The sequence below is a fragment of the Mustelus asterias genome, chromosome 2 (assembly GCF_964213995.1).
Source record: "Mustelus asterias chromosome 2, sMusAst1.hap1.1, whole genome shotgun sequence".
Lineage (NCBI taxonomy): Eukaryota > Metazoa > Chordata > Chondrichthyes > Carcharhiniformes > Triakidae > Mustelus > Mustelus asterias.
In genome coordinates this window covers 1,605,390-1,624,277 of record NC_135802.1, presented here as the reverse complement: position 1 = coordinate 1,624,277, position 18,888 = coordinate 1,605,390, and the positions used below count along the sequence as shown (strand labels likewise).

At 48.2% G+C, this 18,888-nt stretch overlaps 1 protein-coding gene across 3 annotated transcripts in view; it reads right to left on the bottom strand.

The window, feature by feature from the left end:
- The window catches only part of mapk15 (mitogen-activated protein kinase 15), an 81,432-nt gene that overhangs the window by 41,277 nt on the left and 21,267 nt on the right, over nucleotides 1-18,888 (bottom strand). For all 3 annotated transcript variants that reach the window (XM_078227495.1, XM_078227504.1, XM_078227513.1), the window contains exons 4-6: nucleotides 12,667-12,806; nucleotides 7,391-7,448; nucleotides 7,170-7,307 (exon numbers count right to left, since the gene is read on the bottom strand). In XM_078227495.1, the coding sequence (XP_078083621.1) occupies nucleotides 7,170-7,307; nucleotides 7,391-7,448; nucleotides 12,667-12,806 (336 nt within the window). The remainder of the gene's footprint in view (nucleotides 1-7,169; nucleotides 7,308-7,390; nucleotides 7,449-12,666; nucleotides 12,807-18,888) is intronic.

Genomic DNA, 18,888 nt, shown 5'->3' with positions numbered 1-18,888 from the left:
GACGGAAAATATTCATTCAGTGCCTCTCCTATCTCTTCAGACTCCACGCACAACTTCCCACTCCTGTCCTTGACTGGCCCTAATCTTACCCTCGTCATTCTTTTACTCCTGACATACCTATAGAAAGCTTTAGGGTTTCCTTGATCCTACCCGCCAAAGACTTGTCATGTCCCCTCCTGGCTCTTCTTAACTCTTTCTTTAGGTCCTTCCTGGCTAACTTGTAACTCTCAAGCGCCCTAACTGAGCCTTCACGTCTCATCTTAACATAAGTCTCCTTCTTCCTCTTCACAAGAGATTCAACCTCCTTAGTAAACCACAGTTCCCTCACACGTCTGCTTCCTCCCTGCCTGACAGGTACATATTTATCAAGGACGCGTAGTAGCTGTTCCTTGAACAAGTTCCACATTACAATTGTGCCCATCCCCTGCAGTTTCCTTCCCCAACCTATGCCAGCTAAATCTCGCCTAATCGCATCATAATTTCCTTTCCCCCAGCTATAACTCTTGCCCTTTGGTATATACCTATCCTTTTCCATTGCTAAAGTAAACGTAATCGAATTGTGGTCACTGTCACCAAAGTGCTCACCTACCTCCAAATCTAACACCTGGCCTGGTTCATTACCCAGTACCAAATCCAATGTGGCCTCGCCTCTTGTTGGTCTATCTACATACTGTGTCAGGAAGCCTTCCTGCACACACTGGACAAAACCCGACCCCTCTAAAGTACTCGAACTACAAATATGTCAAGAGTAAAAGGATGAGATGTAAAGGCATAGGACCCTTAAAAGGTGAAGGAGGAAAAGTTTGTGCGGAACCGTTAGAAATGGCGGAGCTGCTTAATGAATACTTTACCTCGGTATTCACGGTGGAAAGGGATCTGGGTGGTTGTACTGCTGGTTTGCGGTGGACAGAAAGGATCGAGCATGTGGACATAAAGAAAGAGGATGTGTTGGAACTATTGAATGGCATCAAGGTTGGTAAGTCGCCGGGACCGGATGGGATGTACCCCAGGTTACTGTGGGAGGCGAGGGAGGAGATTGCGGAGCCTTTGGCGATGATCTTTGCATCGTCGATGGAGACGGGAGAGGTTTCGGAGGATTGGAGGATTGCAGATGTGGTCCCTATATTCAAGAAAGGGAACAGGGACAGCCCGGGAAATTACCGACCGGTGAGTCTAACCTCAGTGGTTGGTAAGTTGATGGAGAGGATCCTGAGAGACAGGATTTATGATCATCTAGAGAAGTTTAGTATGATCAAAAGTAGTCAGCACGGCTTTGTCAAGGGCAGGTCGTGCCTTACGAGCCTGGTTGAGTTCTTTGAAAATGTGACCAAACACATTGACGAAGGAAGAGCGGTGGATGTGGTCTATATGGACTTCAGCAAGGCGTTCGATAAGGTCCCCCATGCAAGACTTCTTGAGAAAGTGAGAGGGCATGGGATCCAAGGGGCTGTTGCCTTGTGGATCCAGAACTGGCTTGCCTGCAGAAGGCAGAGAGTGGCTGTGGAGGGGTCTTTCTCTGCATGGAGGTCAGTGACCAGTGGAGTGCCCCAGGGATCTGTTCTGGGACCCTTGCTGTTTGTCATTTTCATAAATGACCTGGATGAGGAAGTGGAGGGATGGGTTGGTAAGTTTGCTGACGACACCAAGGTAGGTGGTGTTGTGGATAGTTTGGAGGGATGTCAGAAGTTGCAGCGAGACATAGATAGAATGCAAGACTGGGCGGAGAAGTGGCAGATGGACTTCAACCCGGATAAGTGTGTGGTGATCCATTTTGGCAGATCCAATGGGATGAAGCAGCAGTATAATATGAAGGGTACCATTCTTAGCAGTGTAGAGGATCAGAAGGACCTTGGGGTCCGGGTCCATAGGACTCTTAAATCGGCCTCGCAGGTGGAGGATGCGGCCAAGAAGGCGTACGGCGTACTGGCCTTCATTAATCGAGGGATTGAGTTTAGGAGTCGGGAGATAATGCTGCAGCTTTATAGGACCCTGGTTAGACCCCACTTGGAGTACTGCGCGCAGTTCTGGTCACCTCATTACAGGAAAGATGTTGAAGCCATTGAAAGGGTGCAGAGGAGATTTACAAGGATGTTGCCTGGATTGGGGGGCATGCCTTATGAGGATAGGTTGAGGGAGCTTGGTCTCTTCTCCCTGGAGAGACGAAGGATGAGAGGTGACCTGATAGAGGTTTACAAGATGTTGAGAGGTCTGGATAGGGTAGACTCTCAGAGGCTATTTCCAAGGGCTGAAATGGTTGCTACGAGAGGACACAGGTTTAAGGTGCTGGGGGGTAGGTACAGAGGAGATGTCAGGGGTAAGTTTTTCACTCAGAGGGTGGTGGGTGAGTGGAATCGGCTGACGTCGGTGGTGGTGGAGGCAAACTCGTTGGGGTCTTTTAAGAGACTTCTGGATGAGTACATGGGATTTAATGGGATTGAGGGCTATAGATAGGCCTAGAGGTGGGGATGTGATCGGCGCAACTTGTGGGCCGAAGGGCCTGTTTGTGCTGTGGCTTTCTATGTTCTATGTTCTATAGCTTTTCCAGTCAATATTTGTAAAGTTAAAGTCCCCCAGTACAACTACCCTGTTACTTTCGCTCCTATCCAGAATCATCTTTGCAATCTTTTCCTCTACATCTCTGGAACTTTTCGGAGGTCTATAAAAAACTCCCAACAGGGTGACCTCTCCTTTCCTGTTTCTAACCTCAGCCCAAACTACCTCAGTAGACGAGTCCTCATCAAATGTCCTTTCTGCCACCGTAATATTGTCCTTGACTAACAATGCCACACCTCCCCCTCTTTTACCACCTTCCCTGCACTTACTGAAACATCTCAACCCCGGAACCTGCAACAACCTTTCCTGTCCCTGCTCTATCCATGTCTCTGAGATGGCCACAACATCGAAATCCCAGGTACCAACCCATGCTGCAAGCTCACCCACCTTATTCCGGATGCTCCTGGCGTTGAAGTATACACACTTCAAACCGCCTTCCTGACTGCCAGTACACTCCTGCGACTCTGAAACCTCATCCATGACCTCACTACTCTCAACCTCCTGTACACTGGAGCTACAATTCAGGTACCCACCCCCCTGCTGAATTAGTTTAAACCCTCCCGAAGAGCATTAGCTTTTCATGGGATAAAGGGGGAGGTGGCTAGATGGGTGGAGAACTGGCTTGGTCACAGAAGACAGAGGGTGGTAGTGGAAGGGTCTTTTTCCGGCTGGAGGCCTGTGACGAGTGGTGTTCCGCAGGGCTCTGTATTGGGACCTCTGCTGTTTGTGATTTATATAAATGATCTGGAAGAAGGTGTAACTGGGGTGATCAGTAAGTTTGTGGACGACACGAAATTGGCTGGACTTGCGGATAGTGAGGAACATTGTCAGAGGCTACAGGTGGATATAGATAGGCTGGAAATTTGGGCAAAGAAATGGCAGATGGCGTTCAATCCAGATAAATGCAAAGTGATGCATTTTGGTAGAACTAATGTAGAGGGGAGCTCTCTGATAAATGGCAGAACCATAAAGGGTGTAGATACGCAGAGGGACCTGGGTGTGCAAGTCCACAGATCCTTGAAGGTGATGTCACAGGTGGAGAAGGTAGTGAAGAAGGCATATGGCATGCTGGCCTTTATAGGACGGGGCATAGAGTATAAAAGTTGGGGTCTGATGTTGCAGTTGTATAGAACGTTGGTTCGGCCGCATTTGGAATACTGCGTCCAGTTCTGGTCGCCACACTACCAGAAGGACGTGGAGGCCTGAGAGAGAGTGCAGAGGAGGTTTACCAGGATGTTGCCTGGTATGGAAGGGCTTAGTTATGAGGAGAGATTGGGTAAACTGGGGTTGTTCTCACTGGAAAGACGAAGGATGAGGGGTGACCTAATGGAGGTGTATAAAATTATGAAAGGCATAGATAGGGTGAACGGTGGGAAGCTTTTTCCCAGGTCGGTGGTGACGTTCACGAGGGGTCATAGGTTCAAGGTGAAGGGGGGGGAGGTTTAACACAGATATCAGAAGGACGTATTTTACACAGAGGGTGGTGGGGGCCTGGAATGCGCTGCCGGGCAAGGTGGTGGAGGTGGGCACACTGGGAACGTTTAAGACTTATCTCGATAGCCACTTGAACGGAGTGGGAATGGAGGGATACAAAAGAATGGTCTAGTTTGGACCAGGGAGCGGCGTGGGCTTGGAGGGCCGAAGGGCCTGTTCCTGTGCTGTATTGTTCTTTGTTCATGAGCAAGCCCGGACGTTGGAGTCCCGTGCTTGCTAAATAGATGCAAATCAATATTTGGATCGTGCAATCAGCTTCGCACTGTTTCCTGGCACGAGGACTATTTACATGGAAAAAATGGCCCGGGAAGATCGCAACTGGCCGGTCCAGATTCCCATTTTTGGCACCCCACTGACATTTCCTGGTCCACGACGCGACTCGAGCAGCGCAGTGGGCTGGGAAAATCGCACCCAACATTTTCATGTTCTCAATTGTCCCTCCCCGCAGATGCTGCCAGTTCTGTGGAGTTTTTTCAGAATTCTCTGGTTTCAGATTCTGGCATCCACAGTATTTTGCTGATATTAATATATTTAGACATCAGTCTGCTTTGCAGAATTTTTGTTAGGGTTTACATTTCGCCTTCAAATCAGTGGAGCGATTGCCAAAGCTGAGGGCTTGGTTCAGGAATCTCAGGGTGTGCTGACCTGCTGATGGGGCTGTACACTGCATGTCTGGTAACCAAACCTCCTCGGAGTTCCTCTGAAACTTTAACCTGCTGCTGCTGCGAGAGACCCAGTTTCCAGCTGCAGGCTCAAGGAGACACAACTGAAGACTGGCCGCTGGAGAGGTTATCTTCTAACAGGGGGACACTTTTTCACTGATACTAGCCGCAGGTGCAGGCAACAAGCACGCAGCAGAGAAAAGCCCATTCACTCTCTTCACCTGCACCAGACACATCAACATCATGGAGTTCACGTGATGCACAGTTTACTCTCTGTTGAGGTATCTCAGTCACAGAATCATTGAATCTACCGCATGGAGACAGGCCCTTCGGCCCAAACTGGTCCATGACGACCAAACAGCCCAACTAAGCTAATCCCATTTGCCTGCATGTGGCCCATATCCCTCTGAACCTTTCCTATCCATGTATCTGTCCAAATACCTTTTAAATGTTGTCAATGTCCCTGCCTCAACCACTTCCTCCAGCAGCTCATTCCACACACGCACCACCCTCTGTGTAAAAAAGTTACTCCTCAGGTTCCCATTAATTCTTTCCCCTCTTAACTTAAACCTCTGCCCTCTAGCTCTCCATTCCCCAGCTCTGGGAAAAAGACTGAGTGCATTCACCCTATCCATGCCTCTGATGATCTTATACACCTCGATAAGATCACCCCTCAGTCTCCTACACTCCAAAGAAAAAAGTCCTCGCCTGTCCAATCTCTCCCTATAACTCAGTCCCTCGAGTCCTGGCAACATCCTTGTAAATCTCTTCTGCGCTCTCTCCAGTTTAATAACATCTTTCCTCTCGCAAGGTGACCAAAACTGAACACAATACTCCAGGTGCGGCCTCACCAACGTCCTGTACAACTGCAACATAACTTCCCAACTTCTATACTCAGACTGATGAAGGCCAGCATGCCAAAAGCCTTCTCCACTGCCCTATCTACCTGTGACTCCACCTTTAGAGAACCATACACCTGAACTCCAAGATCCCTCTGTTCCACGATACTCCCTAAGGTCCTACCATTCACCATGAAAGTCCTACCTTGATTTGATTTTCCAAAATGCAACACCTCACACTTGTCTGTATTGAACTCCAGTTGCCATTTCTTGGCCCACTTCCCCAGCTGATCAAGATCCTGCTGCAATTTTTGATAACCTTCCTCACTGTCTACAACACCACCTATTTTAGTGTCATCGGCAAACTTACTGATCATGCCTTGTACATTCTCATCCAAATCATTGACGTAGATAACAAACAGCAATGGGCCCAGCTCTGACCCCTGAGGCACACCAGTAGTCACAGGCCTCACGTCTGACAAGCATCCTTCCAACATTACACTCTGTTTCCTATCATCAAGCCAATTGTATATCAATTTGCCAGCTCTTCTGGGATTCCATGTGATAGAACATAGAAAAGCTACAGCACAAACAGGCCCTTCGGCCCACAAGTTGCGCCGAACATGTCCCTACCTACTCGGCTTACCTATAACCCTCTATCTTACTAACTTCCATGAACTTATCCAAAAGTCTCTTAAAAGACCCTATCGAATCCGCCTCCACCACCACTACCGGCAGCCGATTCCACGCACCCACCACCCTCTGTGTGAAAAACCTACCCCTAACATCTCCTCTGTACCTACTCCCCAGCACCCTAAACCTGTGACCTCTTGTGGCAACCATTTCAGCCCTGGGTAAAAGCCTCTGAGAATCCACTCTATCAATACCCCTCAACATCTTATACACCTCTATCAGATCACCCCTCATCCTTTGCCTCTCCAAGGAGAAAAGACCTAGCTCTCTCAACCTATCCTCATAAGGCATGCCACCTAATCCAGGCAACATCCTTGTAAATCTCCTCTGCACCCTTTCTATGGCTTCCACATCCTTTCTGTAATGAGGCGACCAGAACTGGGCACAGTACTCCAGGTGGGGTCTGACCAGGGTCCTATACAGCTGCAGCATTATCTCCCGATTTCTAAACTCAATTCCTCTATTGATGAAGGCCAGTGTTCCATACGCCTTCTTTAGCACAGCCTCCACCTGCTAACCTTCCAGAGCAGCCTACCATGTGGAATTTTATCAAAAGCCTTACTGAAGTCCATATAGACCAAGGGGGGAATTTTACCATTTTGAGTCTAAGTGCCAAATCTGGGCGTCAAATAGATCCGCGCCTGGAATCCTCTTTCCAGTGCGCCCATACGCATTTTGCCAGCTCCGGCCCGATTCGCGCTGTGGACAGGGCTTAGCGCTGGTGGACCGATCGGAGCTTTGAACTGCGCATGCACAGTTTGAAAAAAAATCTGACAGCGCGCCCGGGCGTGAAAGAAAGAAAAAGCGGAGAGAATTGTTAAGAAGTCAATTTTGTATCCATTTAGATACCTCACCCTGGATCCCGTGTCCCTCAGTTTACTGTGTGTGTGTGGGTGTTGCTTGGTCCCAGGGGGGTCCCTGCTTATACCTGTTGATGTAGGGATGTTTGAGGCTCTCCTCAGCTGTCAGCCGACGGTCTGGGTTGAAAATGAGCAGTTTGTTCAGCAAGTCCAGGGCATCTGGTGGAGTGGTGCTGGGCAGAAGCTGTTCGAGCGAGGACCTGGGCCTGGGAGCAGAGATCAGATCATTGGACTATCTGGTAGTTGAATGACATGTCTTACTCTGACTGCGTGTGAAGAGCTCACCCACCTGCACAACATCTTCTGAACAACAGAGGCACCATAATCGGAGTTAATGGCCAGGACATCTGTGATTAGAGAGAAGAAGCAGAGTTATCCACACAGCACCCAGCACAGCCTGTGACCTGTAAATAACGGGACAGTGTGACACATTTCCTGCTGGACTCCAGTACAATGGCACTGGTCCATCGGCACAGTACAAATCCTGCGGCCAATAACTCACCTCCTGACTCCACAAAGCCTGTCCACCATCTACAAGCCACAAGTGTTGCGAATGAGAGGTAGTAAGTTAGAATGTGGCGTTTGTAAGAATGGTAAAATTGTAAAAAGCATTGCATGGTCCCTTTAAAAGATGGTGCTTGTTCTGTGCTTAGAGAGTGAAATGCAAGTACACAGAGAGCCCAAACTGAAACATTTATATTGAAAGGCCAAGCAGCAGTGTTACCAAGACACCAGGCTTTTAAATTTAGCCAATCAATTTGAATCAGGCACTTGGATACTAAGAACCTGTTAAATTTAAATCTGATGGTTTTGACAACCTAGGACCAATCCTACTGTGGGAAATATTGATATGTCACCACAGGTATAAAAGAAGGGGGCAGTGGGACAAAAAGAGAGCAACTGCCACCTGCCAGAGATAACCGCTCTCAGCTTTCAACTCTCTCTCTCTCTCTCTCTCTCGAGAGAGAGAGAGAGAGAGAGAGAGAATTGTGACTCTCATAGCTTCATCTACATCTTAGAGAAAGCACCATCGAGATAGCAAAGGTACCAAGGAAGATAGAAGTTTCAGACAGAAGAATCAACAGAGAAGGCCCAGAATATTCCAGAAGACATGAAACCTGGTTGTAATTTAGAGAGTGACCAAATTCTATGTTTGTTAATGAGTGGGAATTTTAAGGGGCATCTGGACAAATACATGAATAGGATGGGAATAGAGGGAGATGGTCCCCAGGAGAGAAGGGGGTTTTAGTTCAGATGTGCAGCGTGGTCGGTACAGGCTTGGAGGGCCGAAGGGCCAGATCCTGTGCTGTAATTTTCTTTATTTTTTGTATTTATTTGAAGAGCATACAGTTACAATTAGAATCTTGTTTTATTCGAGAATAGTTAGTAGTTAGAAGGGATTTATTTGGTTTGTTCATAGTTTAGTTAATTTGTTCGATAAATAAATTGTTATGTGTTGATTTTAGACTCAGTGTCAGGGGTTTATTTTTATTTAACCACTAGAAGTTGCTGAAGAGCAGGTTGCCTCACTTCACACACTCTTTTTACAGATTATAGGGTGAGGTTTTCTTTGGGTGTTTCGGATTTATTCCTCAGAGGGGGGAAATCAACCTTCAGGTTTATAACATAAGTCAGGAGTATGATGGAACACTCCCCACTTCCCTGGATGGGTGCAGCTCCAACAACACTCAAGAAGCTCAACAAAGCAGCCCCGCTTGATTGGCAGATGAACTTGGGGCGTGGATTGGTACTTGGGACTACGATGTTGTGGCCATTACGGAGACGTGGGTAGAACAAGGACAGGAATGGTTGTTGGACGTTCCGGGGTATAGATGTTTCACTAAGTGTAGGGAAGCTGGTAAAAGAGGTGGAGGAGTGGCATTGTTAATCAAGGATAGTTTAACGGCTGCGGAAAGGCACTTCGAGGGGGATCTGCACACTGAGGTAATATGGGCTGAGGTTAGAAATAGGAAAGGAGCGGTCACGTTGCTAGGAGTTTACTATAGGCCCCCAAATAGTAATAGAGATGTGGAGGAAGAAATTGCTAAGCAGATTATGGATATGTGTGGGGGTCACAGGGTAGTTGTCATGGGGGACTTTAACTTTCCAAATATTGATTGGAACCTTTGTAGGTCAAATAGTTTGGATGGGGCAGTTTTTGTGCAGTGTGTGCGGGAGGGTTTCCTGACACAATATGTGGATGGGCCGACTAGAGGTGAGGCCACATTGGATTTGGTACTGGGAAATGAACCGGGCCAAGTGTTAGATTTGGTTGTGGGAGAGCAATTTGGAGATAGTGACCACAATTCGGTGTCTTTTGTTATTGCAATGGAGAGGGATAGGGCCGTACGGCAGGGCAAGGTTTACAATTGGGGGAGGGGTAATTATGATGCGATTAGGCAAGAATTAGGGGGCATAAGTTGGGAACAGAAACTGTCAGAGAAAGGAACTAATGAAAAGTGGAATTTTTTCAAGGAACAAATACTGGATGTCCTTGATAGGTATGTTCCTGTCAGGCAGGGAGGAAATGGCCGAGTGAGGGAACCATGGTTCACAAAAGAGGTGGAATGTCTTGTGAAAAGGAAGAGGGAAGCTTATGTCGGGATGAGGAAACAAGGTTCAGATGGCTCGATTGAGGGTTACAAGTTAGCAAGGAATGAGCTGAAAAAGGGGCTTAGGAGAGCTAGGAGGGGACATGAGAAGTCCTTGGCGGGTCGGATCAAGGAAAACCCCAAGGCTTTTTACTCTTATGTGAGGAATAAAAGAATGACCAGGGTGAGGTTAGGGCCGGTCAAGGACAGTAGTGGGAACTTGTGTATGGAGTCAGTAGAGATAGGCGAGGTGATGAATGAATACTTTTCTTCAGTGTTCACCAAGGAGAGGGGCCATGTTTTTGAGGAAGAGAAGGTGTTACAGGCTAATAGGCTGGAGGAAATAGATGTTCGGAGGGAGGATGTCTTGGCAGTTTTGAATAAACTGAAGGTCGATAAGTCCCCTGGGCCTGATGAAATGTATCCTAGGATTCTTTGGGAGGCAAGGGATGAGATTGCAGAGCCTTTGGCGTTGATCTTTGGGTCCTCGCTGTCCACGGGGATGGTGCCAGAGGACTGGAGAATGGCGAATGTTGTTCCTCTGTTTAAGAAAGGGAATAGAAATGACCCTGGTAATTATAGACCGGTTAGTCTTACTTCGGTGGTTGGTAAATTGATGGAAAGGGTCCTTAGGGATGGGATTTACGACCATTTAGAAAGATGCGGATTAATCCGAGATAGTCAGCACGGATTCGTGAAGGGCAAGTCGTGCCTCACAAATTTGATAGAATTTTTTGAGGAGGTAACTAAGTGTGTTGATGAAGGTAGGGCAGTTGATGTCATATACATGGATTTTAGTAAGGCGTTTGATAAGGTCCCCCATGGTCGGCTTATGATGAAAGTGAGGAGGTGTGGGATAGAGGGAAAGTTGGCCGATTGGATAGGCAACTGGCTGTCTGACCGAAGACAGAGGGTGGTGGTCGATGGAAAATTTTCGGATTGGAGGCAGGTTGCTAGCGGTGTGCCGCAGGGATCAGTGCTTGCTCCTCTGCTCTTTGTGATTTTTATTAATGACTTAGAGGAGGGGGCTGAAGGGTGGATCAGTAAATTTGCTGATGACACCAAGATTGGTGGAGTAGTGGATGAGGTGGAGGGCTGTTGTAGGCTGCAAAGAGACATAGATAGGATGCAAAGCTGGGCTGAAAAATGGCAAATGGAGTTTAACCCTGATAAATGTGAGGTGATTCATTTTGGTAGGACAAATTTAAATGTGGATTACAGGGTCAAAGGTAGGGTTCTGAAGACTGTGGAGGAACAGAGAGATCTTGGGGTCCATATCCACAGATCTCTAAAGGTTGCCACTCAAGTGGATAGAGCTGTGAAGAAGGCCTGTAGTGTGTTAGCTTTTATTAACAGGGGGTTGGAGTTTAAGAGCCGTGGGGTTATGCTGCAACTGTACAGGACCTTGGTGAGACCACATTTGGAATATTGTGTGCAGTTCTGGTCACCTCACTATAGGAAGGATGTGGAAGCGCTGGAAGGAGTGCAGAGGAGATTTACCAGGATGCTGCCTGGTTTGGAGGGTAGGTCATATGAGGAAAGGTTGAGGGAGCTAGGGCTGTTCTCTCTGGAGCGGAGGAGGCTGAGGGGAGACTTAATAGAGGTGTATAAAATGATGAAGGGGATAGATAGAGTGAACGTTCAAAGACTATTTCCTCGGGTGGATGGAGCTATTACAAGGGGGCATAACTATAGGGTTCGTGGTGGGAGATACAGGACGGATATCAGAGGTAGGTTCTTTACGCAGAGAGTGGTTGGGGTGTGGAATGGACTGCCTGCAGTGATAGTGGAGTCAGACACTTTAGAAACATTTAAGCGGTTATTGGATAGGCACATGGAGCACACCAGGATGATAGGGAGTGGGATAGCTTGATCTTGGTTTCAGATAAAGCTCGGCACAACATCGTGGGCCGAAGGGCCTGTTCTGTGCTGTACTGTTCTATGTTCTATGTTCACCCCATCCACAAACACCCACTCCCTCCACCACCAACGCACAGTGACAGCCGTGTGTACCATCTACAAGATGCACTGCAGGAACTCACCAAGGCTCCTTAGGCAGCACCTTCCAAACCCACAAGGACAGTAGATACCTGGGAACACCCCCACCTGGAGATTCCCCTCCGAGTCACTCACTATCCTGACTTGGAAATATATCGGCCGTTCCTTCACTGTCGCTGAGTCACAATCCTGGAACTCCCTCCCTAACAGCACTGTGGGTGTACCTACACTTCAGGGACTGCAGCGGCTCAAGGCGGCGGCTCACCAGCACCTTCTGAAGGCCTAATGAGGATGGTCAATAAATACTGGTCTAGCCAGCAGTGCCCACATCCTGTGAATGAATTTTTAAAAAGCCACTCCCCACCCGTCTCCGACACCCTCTCCCCACCCGTCTCCGACACCCTCTCTCCACCCGTCTCCGACACCCTCTCCCCACCCGTCTCCGACACCCTCTCCCCACCCGTCTCCGACACCCTCTCCCCACCCGTCTCCGACACCCTCTCCCCACCCGTCTCCAGTTCAGCGCCACTTTGCCACATCCCAATTAAACCATTGTCTCACCGACACATACCCAACTTCCCCGGGTCACAGCCACAATCAGGAAAACAATGATCATGGTTTACTGACAGCACTACACACCGGCCCCCACCCCCACCCCCCACGGAAGGTGGAGACACGTTCAGTTGAGGTATTTGAAAAAAAGAGTGCACGCACGGTTATGGGGATAAGTCAGGGGAGTGGGACTGGCTAGAATGTTCTTTCAAACAGCCAGTGTCGACGTGATGGGCTGAATGGCCTCCTTGTGCGCTGAAATGCTTCTGTGGTTCTAATCTCTCGGGAAGGGGAAGGTGGGTTTGATCTGACACTGAGTTTCTCATCAGCAACCACACTCACAGGAAAGGATTGAATATCAGCCCCAAGGTCCGTGTGTGTACAATATGCAACATGGCAGTGCTCTAGTCAATGGTAAATGTACCTTCCTTGGATGGAGTTGGAATTACATTCATTATTCTTTCAATTTGGTTGATTGAAGACGTTCCTGGAAAAAGTGGTTTCCCCAGTAACATCTCGCCCAGAATGCATCCAACACTCCACATGTCCACACCTTTGGTGTATCTGCACAAAAAGACACATTTAATTTAAAGCAGGTTGTACTGAATGTCACACGTAAACCAAGGCAGGCAGCAGATAAATATCGAGATCCAACAGGGGCGGCAGAGGAGCAGTCTGGGAGAAGTCGGCTCAGACACCTCGAATAAACAGTGGGTAGCCTGGTGCCAGGGTCCTGGTGTCTCTGAGCGGGTACAGGGCATCCTGAAATGGGAGGGTAAACAGACAGATGTCATTGTCCACATTGGTACCAATGACATAGGCAGGAAGAAGGAAGAGATTGTGCAAAGACAATTCAGGGAGTTAGATAGGAACCTCCAGGGTAGTACAAAGAACAATACAGCACAGGATCGGGCCCTTCGGCCCTCCAAGCCTGCACCAATCATGTGTTCCTAACTAGACCATCCGTTTGTATCCCTCTATTCCCAGTCTGTTCATGTGGCTATCTAGATGAGTCTTAAATGATCCCAGCGTGTCTGCCTCAATCACCTTGCTTGGCAGTGCATTCCAGGCCCCCACCACCCTCTGTGTAAAATACGTCCCCCGCATATCTGTGTTGAACCTTGCCCCCCTGACCTTGAACTTGTGACCCCTTGTGTTTGTCATTTCTGACCTGGGAAAAAGCTTCCAACTGTTCACCCTATCTCTGCCCTTCATAATTTTATAAACTTCTATTAGGTCGCCCCTCAACCTCCGTCTTTCCAGGGAGAACAACCCCAGTTTACCCAATCTCTCCTCATAGCTAATACCCTCCATACCAGGCAACATCCTAGTAAACCTTCTCTGCACTCTCTCCAAAGCCTCCACGTCCTTCTGGTAGTGTGGCGACCAGAACTGGACACAGTATTCCAAATGTGGCCTAACCAACGTTCTATATGACTGCAACATCATGTGCCAACTTTTATACTCTATGCCCCGTCCAATAAAGGCAAGCATGCCATATGCCTTCTTCACCACCCTCTCCACCTGTGCTGCCACCTTTAAGGATCTGTGGACTTGCACACCCAGATCCCTCTGTGTGTCTATACTCCTGATGGTTCTGCCATTTATTGTACAGCTCTCCCCTGCGGTTGACAGAGGGGAACCGGTGGATGTGGTGTTTTTAGATTTCCAGAAGGCATTCGATAAGGTGCCTCACAAAAGGTTGCTGCAGAAGATTGGGGTACACGGAGTTAGGGGTAAGGTGTTGGCGTGGATTGAGGATTGGCTAACAGGAAGCAGAGAGTTGGGATAAATGGGTGCTTTTCTGGTTGGCAGTTGGTGACCAGTGGCGTGCCGCAGGGATCGGTGCTGGGGCCTCAATTGTTTACCATTTACATAGATGATCTGGAGGAGGGGACTGAATGTAGAGTATTCAAGTTTGCTGATGACACGAAGGTTTGTGGGAAAGCGAATTGCGTGGAGGACGCGGAAAGTCTGCAGAAAGATTTGGATAGGCTGAGCGAGTGGGCGAGGATCTGGCAGATGGAATATAACGTTAGCAAATGTGAGGTTATCCACTTTGGAAGAAATAATAGTAAATTGGAATATTATTTAAATGGAGAAAAATTACATCGTGCGACTGTGCAGAGGGACCTGGGGGTCCTTATGCACGAATCGCAAAAACTCAGTCTGCAGGTGCAGCAGGTGATCAAGAAGGCGAATGGAATGTTGGCCTTTATCGCGAGGGGGATAGAATATAAAAGCAGGGAGGTCTTGCTGCAACTGTACAAGGCACTGGTGAGGCCGCAACTGGAGTACTATGTGCAGTTTTGGTCCCCTTCTTTGCGAAAGGATATATTGGCCTTGGAGGGAGTGCAGAGAAGGTTCACCAGGTTGATACCGGAGATGAGGGGTGTGGCTTATGAGGAGAGATTAAACAGATTGGGTCTGTACTCGTTGGAGTTTAGAAGGATGAGGGGTGATCTTATAGAGACATATAAGATAATGAAGGGGCTGGATAGGGTAGAGGTGGAGAGATTCTTTCCACTTAGAAGGGAAACCAGAACTAGAGGGCACAGCCTCAAAATAAGGGGGGGTCAGTTTCGGACAGAGTTGAGGAGGAACTTCTTCTCCCAGAGGGTGGTGAATCTCTGGAATTCTCTGCACACTGAAGTGGTGGAGGCTACCTCTTTGAATATGTTTAAATCACGGATAGATGGATACCTGATCGGTAAGGAAATTAGGGGTTATAGGGATCAGGCGGGTAAGTGGAACTGATCCACTTCAGATCAGCCATGATCTTATTGAATGGCGGGGCAGGCTCAAGGGGCTAGATGGCCTGCTCCTGCTCCTATTTCTTACGTTCTTAGGTCTCCTCTCATCCTACGTCTTTCCAAGGAGAAAAGACCGAGCTCCCTCAGCCTATCCTCATAAGGCATGCCACTCAATCCGGGCAACATCCTTGTAAATCTCCTCTGCACCCTTTCAATCTTTTCCACATCCTTCCTGTAATGAGGCGACCAGAACTGAGCACAGTACTCCAAGTGGGGTCTGACGAGGGTCTTATATAGCTGCATCATTATCCCCAGACTCCTAAACTCAATCCCTCAATTGATAAAGGCCAGCACACCATTCGCCTTCTTAACCACCTCCTCCACCTGCGGGGCCGATTTTAGAGTCCTATGGATCCGGATCCCAAGGTCCTTCTGATCCTCTACAGTACTAAGAGTCTTTCCCTTTATATTGTACTCCTTCATCCCACTTGACCTGCCAAAATGGACCACTACGCATTTATCTGGCTTGAAGTCCATCTGCCACTTCTCCGCCCAGTCTTGCATCCTATCTATGTCCCTCTGTAACTTCTGACATCCCTCCAGACTATCCACAACCCCACCAACCTTCGTGTCGTCAGCAAACTTACCAACCCATCCCTCCACTTCCTCATCCAGGTCATTTATGAAAATGACAAACAGCAAGGGTCCCAGAACAGATCCCTGGGGCACACCACTGGTGACCGACCTCCATTTAGAAAAAGACCCATCTATACACACTCTCTGCCTCCTTTGGGCAAGCCAGTTCTGGATCCACAGGGCAGCAGCCCCTTGGATCCCATGCCCTCTCACTTTTTCTAGAAGCCTTGCATGGGGGACCTTATCGAACCCCTTGCTAAAATCCATATAAACCACATCTACCACTTTCCCTTCGTCAATGTGTTTAGTCACATTTTCGAAGAACTCCACCAGGCTCGTAAGGCACGATCTGCCTTTGACCAAGCCATGCTGAGTATTCTTGAGCATACTAAACCTCTCTAAATGCTCATAAATCTTGTCCCTCAGGATCTTCTCCATCAGCTTACCAACCACTGAGGTTAGACTCACCGGTCGGTAATTTCCTGGGCTATCCCTATTCCCCTTCTTGAAAATAGGAACCACATCCGCAATCCTCCAATCCTCCGGCACCTCTCCCGTCTCCATCGACGACGCAAAGATCATCGCCAGAGGCTCTGCAATCTCTTCCCTCGTCTCCCACATTAACCTGGGGTACATCCCATCCGGACCCGGCAACTTATCTATCTTGATGCCATTCAAAGATTCCAGCACAACCTCTTTGTTAAAGTCCACCCAAGGTTCAAGGTGAGAGGGGGAGAGTTTAAGGGAAGTGGGTGGGGGAAGTTTTTCATGCAGAGAGTGGTGGGTGCCTGGAACGCGTATGACCAAATTCACCTCCAACTTGATTTTCAAGTTTGCTGACGACACCACCGTAGTGGGTCGGATCTCAAACAATGATGAGACAAAGTACAGGAATGAGATAGAGAATCTGGTGAACTGGTGCAGCAACAATAATCTCTCCCTCAATGTCAACAAAACGAAGGAGATTGTCATCGACTTCAGGAAGCGTAAAGGAGAACATGCCCCTGTCGACATCAATGGGGACAAAGTAGAAAGGGTCAAGAGCTTCAAGTCTTTAGGTGTCCAGATCACCAACTTTAGAAACATTTAAGCGGTTATTGGATAGGCACATGGAGCACACCAGGATGATAGGGAGTGGGATAGCTTGATCTTGGTTTCAGATAAAGCTCGGCACAACATCGTGGGCCGAAGGGCCTGTTCTGTGCTGTACTGTTCTATGTTCCATGTTCTATCACCAACAATCTGTTCTGATCCCCCCTTGACGATGCTATGGTTAATAACGCCCATTAACGCCTCTACATTCTCAGAAGATGAAGGAAATTTGACATGTCCACTATGACTCTCACCAACTTTTACAGATGCACCGTAGAAAGCATTCTTTCTGGTTGTATCACAGCCTGGTATGGCTCTGCCCAAGACCGCAAGAAACTACAAAGGGTCGTGAATGAAGCCCAGTCCATCACGCAAGCCAGCCTCCCATCCATTGACTCTATCTACACTTCCCACTGCCTCGGCAAAGCAGCCAGCATAATTAAGGACCCATGCACCCCAGACATACCCTGGAACGCGCTGCCAGAGGAGGTGGTGGAAGCAGGTACATTAGCAACATTTAAGAGGCATCTGGATGGGTGCATGAATAGGGAGGGAATAGAGGGATACGGACCGAGTAAGGGCAGAAGGTTTTTTTAAAAATTAGTTCGGACATCATGGTCGGTATAGGCTTGGATGGCTGAAGGGCCTGTTCCTGTTCTGTAAGTTTCTTTGTTCTATCACAGCAATATGGCTGTCTCAAAACTGCCCGGACATTCCCTCTTCCACCTTCTTCCGTCGGGAAGAAGATACAAAAGTCTGAGGTCACGTACCAACCGATTCAAGAACAGCTTCTTCCCTGCTGCTCTCAGACTTTTGAATGGACCTACCCTGCATTAAGTTGATCTTTCTCTACACCCTAGCTATGACTGTAACACTACATTCTGCACTCTCTCGTTTCCTTCTCTATGAATGGTATGTTTCGGATCGTGTTTTTGGGATCCTTAAGGGGGAGGGGGACCAGCCCCAAGTCGTGGTTCACATAGACACCAAAGACATAGGTAGGAAAAGGAATGGGGACGCAAGGCAGAAATTCAGGGAGTTAGGGTGGAAGCTTAGAGCTAGAACAAACACAGTTGTTATCTCTGGTTTGTTACCCGCGCCACGTGCTAGCGAGGAGAGGAATAGGGAGAGAGAGCAGTTGAACAGGTGGCTACAGGGATGGTGCAGGAGGGATGGATTCAGATACCTGGATAATTGGGGGTCATTCTGGGATAGGTGGGATCTCTACAAATGGGATGGTCTACACCTGAACCAGAGGGGTACCAATATCCTGGGGGGGAAATTTGCTAATGCTCTTCGGGAGGGTTTAAACTAATTCAGCAGGGGGGTGGGTACCTGAATTGTAGCTCCAGTGTACAGGAGGTTGAGAGTAGTGAGGTCATGAATAAGATTTCAAGGTCGCAGGAGTGTACCGGCAGGCAGGAAGGTGGTTTGAAGTGTGTAGACTTCAACGCCAGGAACATCCGGAATAAGGATGAACTTGCAGCATGGGTTGGTACCTGGGACTTTGAATTTGTGGCCATTTCGGAGACATGGATAGAGCAGGGACAGGAATGGTTGTTGCAGGTTCCGGGGTTTAGATGATTCAGTAAGTGCAGGGAAGGTGGTAAAAGAGGGGGAGGTGTGGCATTGTTAGTCAAGGACAGTATTACGGTGGCAGAAAGGACATTTGATGAGGACTCGTCTACTGAGGTAGTTTGGGTTGAGGTTAGAAACAGGAAAGGAGAGGTCACCCCGTTGGGAGTTTTCTATAGGCCTCTGAAAAGTTCCAGAGATGTAGAGGAAAGGATTGCAAAGATGATTCTGGATAGGAGCGAAAGTAACAGGGTAGTTGTTATGGGGGACTTTAACTTTACAAATATTGACTGGAAAAGCTATAGTTCGAGTACTTTAGATGGGTCAGTTTTTGTCCAATGTGTGCAGGAGGGTTTCCTGACGCAGTATGTAGATAGGCCAACAAGAGGCGAGGCCACATTGGATTTGGTACTGGGTAATGAAAAAGGCCAGGTGTTAGATTTGGAGGTAGGTGAGCACTTTGGTGATAGTGACCACAATTCGGTTACGTTTACTTTAGCAATGGAAAGGGATAGGTATATTCCGCAGGGTAAGAGTTATAGCTGAGGGAAAGGAAATTATGATGCGATTAGGCGTGATTTAGGATGCAT